The sequence below is a fragment of the Chelmon rostratus genome, chromosome 19 (assembly GCF_017976325.1).
Source record: "Chelmon rostratus isolate fCheRos1 chromosome 19, fCheRos1.pri, whole genome shotgun sequence".
Lineage (NCBI taxonomy): Eukaryota > Metazoa > Chordata > Actinopteri > Chaetodontiformes > Chaetodontidae > Chelmon > Chelmon rostratus.
In genome coordinates this window covers 10,883,525-10,893,001 of record NC_055676.1, presented here as the reverse complement: position 1 = coordinate 10,893,001, position 9,477 = coordinate 10,883,525, and the positions used below count along the sequence as shown (strand labels likewise).

The following is a 9,477-nucleotide window of genomic DNA, read 5'->3' as shown; positions in this document are numbered from 1 at the left end:
ATTTAAATTGTTCACTTGGGCGCCGATTGTTGGTCCACTTTCTTTCTTTTCAGATTTAATACTTTGATGCCTGACTGCTGTGTTTAGCTAATCCTGAAAAGACTGACTGATAAAAAAACCTAAAACATGCTGTAATATTGCAACAGTTTCAACACTAACAGCACGGCCATTTACCCTGAAAACAGTGTTTTCAATGTACCAAAAAGTGGGTCAAGCAGTTCACTTTGGGGCACACTCGGATGGTTTCTGTTAGATCACCTCCAGGTTTAAAATGCTATATTTCTCTAAATGGCTTTGTAGGATAAATTATGGATTCATAACAATTTGGTTCATGCAATCTTTTGACTGCTGTTAGACAGAAAACGGCCCCTTTAAGGCAGTCTAGCTGCCAAACTTTTCTTTTTAATTTATATGATCTGATCTAATTCAATAAGGCTGTCTAATTTTCACACACACACATTCACATTTAATTTAATACTTTATCAAATCACCCAATATTTCCAGTGCAGGTGCATCATAGATGAGCTCAATACATGTTAAAATGATGGAGAGATTCCTGTGCGCAGCTTTTTATTAAATCACAGCAACATTTCGCTCTGTACAAACCATCTTAACGGTGTGATGTCTTTGAAGAAAATCATATTTTGCTGGAAATTAAATTAGATCCACAACATTTATAAAGGACTCAGCAGTGGGTTTGTGAGTCCTGCAAACACACCTCCCTCCAAACCCGCTTTCAACATCAATCATGTGTTGTGTATATTTGTTCCCTCGACTCACTGCTGACCTCAGCTCATAATATCCATCACAGCCTCAATCCTAATTTAGGCAATGCCAAGCCATTTATCTGAAACGCAAATTACATTTTAAATCTTCAATGTTACAAACATTTTATTGTTAAACTTAACCTCAAACTGTGAACGTATTAATAAATGTCCTTTTGAGTAATTTAAGTGAAACTATCAAGACAGAATGCTGATCGCTGAGGAAAGTGGAACTGTGAGACACGTCTTTCACTGATAGTGCTGAATAGTTTCTCTTGTCATGTCATGACATGAGTGATAATTATGAGCAGCATTTCATGCTACTGCTGTGCTAACTTGTCTCGTTTTATATGCACAAACATCATTTCAAGCCAAGAGTTTGGACAGTCTCATTCCATGCAGTGGTGGAAAAGTACCGTACTTAAATGCAAATTTGAAATACTTGTACATGAGTGTTTTTATGTTCTGCCAAGCTGACTTTTACTGTTTATTCAACAGCTATAATTACTACAAGCCTGATTCCAAAATAGCTGGGACGCTGCGTAAAACATGAATAAACTGAATGTGAATCCTTTTTGACATTAACTCAATTAAAAGCAGTGCAAAGACAGTTTATTTAATGTTTGACTTCAGCGACTTCACTGATTTTTTTAATTAGCTTATTCTGAATTTGATGCCAGCAGCATATTTGAAAACAAGTTGGCACAGGAGCAACGAAAATTTGGGAAAGTTGTGCAGTGCTCCGAAAACACCTGTCTGGAACATTCCACAGGTAAACAGGTTGACTGGTTAGTTCATTCAGGGGTTCACCACATGGTTGTATAAAGGATATTACTACTTGTGCTCAGGAACACTTTGTTTGCAAGTGATTGCATTCTGTTTTTATTTATGATTTATACAGCATCCCAAAGTTTCAAATCAGGGTTGTAGATCATCTAATGAGTAATGTAGTTTGAATTTTGAATTAGCTTTTACATGTTATTGTGTGGTTCTGCTACTTGACCTTAATCAAATGATTTGAACACTTCCCCAAACAAGACATTTTAGATGCAGAACTTCTTGGTTTGTGGGACAAAGTCTTGTGAAACCAGTGCGTCTTTGCTTGTGAGGACAGCACATGAGCCTCAGCTGATGCTAAGAGACCACAAGCACGATATATTCCTGCACCTATGTGAAGAGTCTGAGCCGAGGTTGTTTTGGAGCCCCACATCTTCAACACTTGGCCACTGTTCCCTGATGCCTCACGATGATTGGCTGACAACCCTGTGGGTGGATCAGGAGAAAAGCAAACATTGCCACAGGCTTTGCCACTCTGTGCCTGCATCTGTTGACTGCCTACAGTTCACTTTAGGCTCAGGTCAGATACCCTCACTCAACCTTCCAGTCCATCCGACGGGCCGCTTCCATTCTCCACGCAGCCATGAGGACCACTGTGGCCACCGTTGTCATGGTGATGTTGTGTGTGATGATGGCACGGGCAGACGTGAAGCCCCAAAGAGATTTCAGCCTGCAGAAGGTAAGAGACACACACTCATGACTTTTTATCATTTTTGTTTTGAAACACGAGTATTTAATTCATTTTGTTAAAGAGGTTCCTCTCTCATTATGTGTTGTGACTCCATCAGTGAACGAACGCTGTGTTCTGTGTATGTACTTGTCTATCTTTGTGAGAACCAATTTGAGTTTTAGACCATGGGATTGAGGATGTTTTTGGAAAATGAGGATGTTTTGGCCAGTCCTCACTTTCAGAGGCTTGGGGTCAGGTATTAGTTGTAATGGTTACGGTTAAGGTTAGGGTAAGGGTCTGGGCAATGCATTAGATCAATGAGGGTCCTCACAAGTATAAAAGTGCAAGTGTGTGTGTGTGTGTGTGTGTGTGTGTGTGTGTGTGTGTGTGTGTGTGTGTGTGTGTGTGTGTGTGGTCAAAGATTGAAAACAGCTACTCAGTTTGTGACTCAAAACATCGCCTCAGTGCCAACTGTTTGATCAATATCGAAACATTTGTGAATCCTTATTTTCCTGGTTTCCTCACAAATGAGAGGCTGAGAGGGTCAGTTTGACAGGATGGGAAATGTCAGTGGCTGTGTCGATAACCAACTGGATTTAGCCCAGAAAGATTGTAAAGGTTCATGTGGGAGGGTTCCTCTATATTCATGAACAGGTCAGGTACTTGCTAATCTGGTTTGGGTGAATGTGAAATATTGGACAACATCCAGCCAGAAACACTGTGATTTCTTCTTTATTCCCCCTCCTTATATTCCCACGCCTGCTCTCTATCCACAAAGCCTAAGGCAGCTCAAAGAAAATGCAGCAGCAGGTAAACTGGCTTATAGGAAGCGGCATGCAGACACATGTCAGGATGCTCCATCAGAATCCAACATTCACGCTCCCTCCAGCCCGTCAGTGTTTTAAAGGATCTTTGTGCAGATATGAGGAAATGCTGTGGTTGGCAGCAGCGTTCGCAACATGGTGCAAATACAGTTTTCTTGTTTTCCCACTGGGGCCCTTTATGCTAAAAATGTAAGCACTAAAAATATGTATATTTATTTATATATATATATGTGCAAAAACAGCCACAAAATGGCACAGAAGAAAATGATTTTTTTCCAGTGCCTGTGCTTGGTGATGAATGGCAAGACTAAAACCATCAATGAATTGGTCCTACTGGCAGGTATTGCCTGCAAAGCCTCATTGATTTTTGCCATAGAATCCCATCTTGGTCCAAAACCCACTAAAACACCTGAGCTGACATGTTACTTCATTATGATAAACATGGGCACTGTTTTTATTTGGAGTAAACCTCACATTCACCTTCCTGCTTCCTTAAATACTCACTAGCGACTCCACATCTGAAAATAGCCAGCCCCCACATGCTATTTACTCACGTTTGAGTAACCTTAGTTAAAACTGCTGTGTGCCCAGCTGTTTCTGGAAATTACTGAGCCTTTTTTAAAAGAAACCATATATATCTGACCTAAGATTAAAGTCTTCGGTATGAACCATTGGTAGGTAGGTCATAAAGTATTGACAGACTGAGTTATGCATGGTTTTGTTGTTTTCCTGGGATGTGTAGACACTGAGAAAAATCCATCATATGTCCAGCCGAATCCTTTAAATTTACAAATCAGCAAGGTTTTATACAGCATCGGATATTTTCACTTGTCCAAATGTGGAAAGTATAAGCGTAACCTGTGTACAAATGATGGTTAGCAGTCAAACAAACACTCAGAAACTCAATATCACTATATATAAACTTAACTTTTTGTACCTGTGTGTGTGTTTAGTTTGCAGGGAAGTGGTACCGGGTGGGCCTGGCCTATGACTCTCCAAGTTTTGCCCCCTACAGAGACAAAATAAAGGCCTCCATGGGCATCGTCACAGCACTGCCAAACGGCAACGTTAACCTCACAATGTGGGACGCCACGTGAGTACACGTCCGCGTAAATCTGTGGCTGAAAAAGTGTTTGATAAAAACATTCTGCGTCTCCTCTGTGTGCTTCAGGCCTTTAGGTTGTCAGAGTAAGCTGTACCAGTATGAGAAGACCAACGTAGCCGGAACGTTCACCTACTTCAGCACACGTAAGTCTCTGCTCACTCTGACTCATCACCTTTCCAAGAGAGAAGAGAAATGCCGTTGAGTAAGCACTATGATTTACTTTTTCCATGACAATGTAAATATTTGATTGGAACTCACTGCAGAGGAATGAGTTTAAATTCCGGATCCGCAACAGTACGAGCAAACAACCACAATAAGCACATGGATGGAAGCCACAGCGCCCAGGCAGGTCATGTGAATAATATTACAGTCAAGGCTTTTTTTTACCCATTTCTTGCAGCAATATATATTTTAGTTTGGCTGTGTAGTAAGAGCACAGAGGAGGGGCTGGTAGGCAGCAGTGTGGCAGCGATGATGCAGAGCTCAGCTTTTTGTATGCAGACTGAATGAGCACCAACTGTTTGAGAGAGAGGTCGTGGTCATACTTGATTGGAGGTTGTGTGGAACATGTGACTATAAAATAATTTCTGTCCCTGTCGGAACTACTGGGAGGCTCCATAAGAGGAATAAAAGCAGAGCAGAAGTTTATTATTTATTGGCTTGTTAAAACAAATTCTGCAACACTTTGAGATTTTCCCTGTAATAAAAATGTTGTTATGAATAACTTTAGTAAAATACTTTTGTATTTCTATTATATCAAACATTGTAGACAGCTATTAACACAGTTTATAACCCTTTAGGTACTGTAATTAAAATTTAAATGTCATAATACTGATTCATTTCCATACTACGTGTATTCATACCTGTTTTATTCTTTTTCTTTTTTTGCTATTGTCATTTTACAGGGAATATACTGTATAATGTAAATATTTATTGCAGATTGTTTGAGGCATTTTCATTCATCCACAACCCCGATTCCAAAATAGTTGGGACGCTGTGTAAAACATAAATGAAGCAGAATGTGATAATTTTCTAATCCTTTTTGACATACACTCAATAGAAAGCAGTACAAAGACAATATATGTAATGTTTGACATCTACTTCATTGATTTTTGTAAATATCTGCTTATTCTGAATCGGATGTCGGCAACACATTTCAAACAAGTTGGGACAGGAGCAACTAAAGACTGGGAAAGTTGTGGAACGCTCCAAAAACACCTGTTTGGAACATTCCACAGGTGAACAGGTTGATTGGTAACAGGTGATAGTATCATGACTGGGTGTGGAAGGAGCATCCTGGAAAGGCTCAGTCGTTCACAAGCAAGGGTGGAGCGAGGTTCACCACTTCGTGAACACAGGACTGGATAAATACAGTTTGTTTCCACATCATTACATTCTGATTTTATTCACGTTTAACACAGCGTCCCAACTTTTCTGGAATGTGGGTTGAACATATTTTTGGACATGGATTTCTATTCATTCTCATATCTCTCCGAAAGTCTTCGTCCCTCACATTTAAGTTGTGCTTTCTGTCAGGCCATAACATGGTGAAGGACATCACAGTGGTGGACACAAACTACACTGATTACGCCTTGGTTCTCAAACACAAGGTTTTTAACAGAGAGTACACACAGGTGGCGCTTTACGGTGAGACACACACATTCACATACACATATTTACATCACATCTAAACATGTGAGCCAGTGTGAGCCAATGTGTGTCTCTGCACTTGTTTGCAGGTCGCTCTCAAAGCGTCAGAACTAATGTAATTCAGAGGTTTAAAGCCTTTGCCTTGTCTCAGGGCTTCTCCAGAGATTCTATTCTGACTCCGCCTCCTGCAGGTAAAGCAGAGGGAACACAAACACAGCACATCTACACACATGCAGTATTCCATATACACATGCACATACAGATAATGGGTGCAGTTAAATGACCCTGAAGCTTCTTCATTCCAACAGAAAATTGCCCACCATCAGCATCTGGACGTTAGGTAAGTCTTTTTGTCTTATTTTTTTCTAAAAACAAATGTGAAAACCAGGAGAGTTACATGTGTTGCTGCAGGTGTGTGAGTGACTTCTGTCAAACAAATCGTCAGTGTAAATGAGTTTGTGTTTCTCCCCGTAGGTTCCCTGATGTGTCTGAGAGGGGGTTGGCAACGTATTCTGATGAGCTCCACTTTTTCCCAGCATTTACTATGAAGACCAAAGAACTCTCTTCCATCATTCTGGCTACAAAGATGATAAATAGCAAATACTGCTGATGAAATGTACTCAACATCATATCTTCTCCTGTGCAGTCATAGTTAAATAAACAATGTCTGACCTCCAGGTTACTTAAATCCTTTCTGTCACCAAACATCACACAAAAGCTTTATAGGAAAATGTTCTTTGTTGCGGTGGCTGTTTTCAAATTGTTTATATAAAATCTTTGGTTAAATTCTGAGTTTTAAATGTTCTCCTGACCCTCCTGAATATAATCAACTGGGCTGTGTTGACACACTTAAATAAACAGTATTAACCTCCAGACTGAGTGCAGGTGGATATTTCAGTGTGTGTGTTTGTGTGTGTGTGTGTGTGTATAATCTACTGTTTGTACTGTGTTCGTCAGTGTGTATCTGTTGTGTAGTCGTGTTGTTCTCACATGAACACCCACCAGGAGGCAGATGCTACTCATCACCACACATCAATATGCTTCTGCAGTGAACCAGACTTCTTAGCTCTCTGATGCACTACCTAGTGCTAGCTAATGCTAAGCTAGCTATGCAACCTAATATCACACAGCCTATGAAGCACATATGATTTTAGGTTATTAGGTTAAAGGGTCCATATGAAGAATTAGGAACATGTTGGCTTTGGTGTCCCCTGTAGTCATTTCACAAAAGACACGGCGTCAGACAACAATCCAGCCTTCTCCCTACTAATTGTCAGCTGTTCACATGTATTGATTGGTTGTTTGTTTTAGCTTCAGATTCTGAAGTCCAGTGCTGTTTGCTGATTGTACTGGCCAACAAACACACAGTCACAGGACACACTTCAGTGCACACACAGAGACCAAGACAGATAAAGAGACAATCAGAACTTTGCCAAATAAGTTAAGTTAAGTTATGTGTTTTGCAGTGTTGTGAGAGGACATTTAGAAAAAACAGTTTGACCCAGAGAGGCTGACAGGATGCAGGGAGTGGGGGGTCTGGTGTCTCTGCTGGTTTTGGGGTTGGCCTGGACCCTGCAAGCCATCCCTGTGGTCCCAGAACCTCTTATCCTCACACAGGAGAACTTTGACCTGGGTGGGGTGAGTAGCTGAAATACAGGTTTTACTATTTTATTTATCTATTTTGTGATGCCACTTGTCTTTCTTTAATGGTCTGTTTTAATCAGTCAAAGTATTGCTCTCAAACCGTCAAAATGCTCATGTTTTCTAGCCATAATATACTTTCAGCAGGGTTTATTAAGGGACCCCTTTGTGTCCCTTGATAAACCCTAAGCCTACTGTAAGTGCCTTTTGAAAAATCAATATAAAAGTATTAGGTTTAATTACAGGTTTTGAGCTCCATGTGCAAATGCTTTGCAGTCCAGTACATATTTCTTTGTCCCTTGCAGTTCATGGGGAGGTGGTATGAGGTAGCAGTGGTTTCTACTTGTCCTCATTATTTGCAGCGCAAGAGTGGAAACCCCGTCATTGTTGCACTGGAGCTGCAGCATGATGCCTCTGAGGGAAACTTCTCAGTGACGGCCACTAGTTTCAGGTCAGACTTGCATGCATTCTAGTTCACACACAGTTCACAGTATTCAGTGTAGCCCGTGCTGAGTTTGCATGTGTGTGTTCCTGCCTGTAGGAATGGCACATGTAAGCGGACGTCCACAGATTATGGCTTGACCAACACTCCAGGACGATTCTTCTACCACGTTGCAAGTACGTCTCTCCAGCTTCCATCCTCGTCATCTAATTGTACATTCTGTTCCTTCCACGCCACAATAACAAGGTTTTCACGATGTTAAACTAAAAAACAACAGGCTCCATCTACCACTAATCTACCACTAATATGTGTTTACCAATCTGCCATGCATTGTGAGTACTTTCCTTTCTGCAGGGTTCAGAGCAGATGTTGATTCCTTTGTGGTTCGTACCAACTATGATGAGTATGCAGTGATGCTTCAGCTGAGCACAGAGAAACCATCAGCAAATAAAACCACCATCGTCAAGCTTTATGGTGAGTGACAATGCTTGCATCTATCTATATGTCTGGCTTTTGTATGAATGTCTGCAGAACGTGTTGTTTTTCATTCCCTGTATGGATCACCATGTCCGTGTAAAGGTAGCCCTGTCTCACGCAGGTCGAACTATGAACGTGGCGGCTGCTGTGCTGGACGACTTCAAAGCGCTGGTCAGACAGCACGGAATGAGTGACGACACTATCATCATGAATCAAAATAAAGGTACAAACTGGAGAACAGGGAAGGCACAGGTGTAACTAATCCGAAAACCGACGAATGCATTTCCATTTTGGTATGAAAACTGCATTAGGTTTGGCACATGAATTACACTTTCTACGGCTTTTTTTGACATATCATGAAAAACAGGATCCACGTCTCCATGTTATTGTCTTCCCAGGTGAGTGTCTTCCAGGTGAGCAGGTGACAAAGCCTCAGGTGCGTGCTGCACACTGTGAAATGGCATTGGGATACTGAAAGATTGGTCAGTCACCTAATGTGGGAACCTTGTATGTCTGTCACTCAGAATTTGCTTCCTAAGAGGTCCAAAAGAAATGCGGTGTCACCTGCACAAGAGCAGGATGCTGGTGATATTTGACCAGGTGAGAGGACGAGTGACTCATCATTTAAAGCCCACATTACATAAACATAAGGCTACAAATATGCATATGGTAGCCTGTGGGAGCAGCAGTGCAGAGCTGTGATCTATCAAGGGATTTTGTCTATTATATCTATGATATTGTATTTCTGTCCAATTGTAGCATATTAATTATTAAGTGCTTGTTTGCTGTTATAGGGTGAGCGATCACGTGGAATAAGAGGAGGAGGATCATCACACAGTCAGCAGACTATCATGCTGTCACCATTCATGCACTGAGAGTGAAAAACATTTTCCTCAGTGGATAAAACAACACTGTACTGACCTCCTATTGTTACACTACATACTTTATGAATACTGTATGTCAGTACTGTAAATGTCTCTTTTTTATGGCATTTGAAAGGCTTGGAATGTTAAAAAAAAATTGTAAGGTGATTTGCAAATGAAGGGAGTCTGTGTTTATCTGATTTG

General features: G+C 40.9%; 2 protein-coding genes across 3 annotated transcripts; both read left to right on the top strand.

Moving 5' to 3' along the window:
• The first annotated feature begins 2,081 nt into the window (after positions 1-2,081).
• On the top strand, positions 2,082-6,723 carry ptgdsa (prostaglandin D2 synthase a). The gene is made up of 7 exons (XM_041960375.1): positions 2,082-2,280; positions 4,049-4,188; positions 4,267-4,343; positions 5,737-5,847; positions 5,940-6,041; positions 6,159-6,190; positions 6,325-6,723. The coding sequence occupies exons 1-6, from the start codon at positions 2,185-2,187 to the stop codon at positions 6,188-6,190; spliced, it is 558 nt and encodes a 185-aa protein (XP_041816309.1). The 5' UTR covers positions 2,082-2,184; the 3' UTR covers positions 6,325-6,723.
• Positions 6,724-6,865: 142 nt separating this feature from the next.
• LOC121623178 (protein AMBP-like) lies at positions 6,866-9,342 on the top strand. 2 transcript variants are annotated; one of them, XM_041960374.1, is made up of 7 exons: positions 6,866-7,942; positions 8,033-8,109; positions 8,288-8,407; positions 8,532-8,633; positions 8,809-8,846; positions 8,935-9,010; positions 9,205-9,342. In XM_041960374.1, the coding sequence occupies exons 1-6, from the start codon at positions 7,749-7,751 to the stop codon at positions 9,004-9,006; spliced, it is 603 nt and encodes a 200-aa protein (XP_041816308.1). In that variant the 5' UTR covers positions 6,866-7,748; the 3' UTR covers positions 9,007-9,010; positions 9,205-9,342. The 2 variants fall into 2 exon arrangements, 1 of the variants encoding a protein (XP_041816308.1); XR_006007812.1 differs by lacking the exon at positions 8,809-8,846.
• The last annotated feature ends 135 nt before the right edge of the window (positions 9,343-9,477 follow it).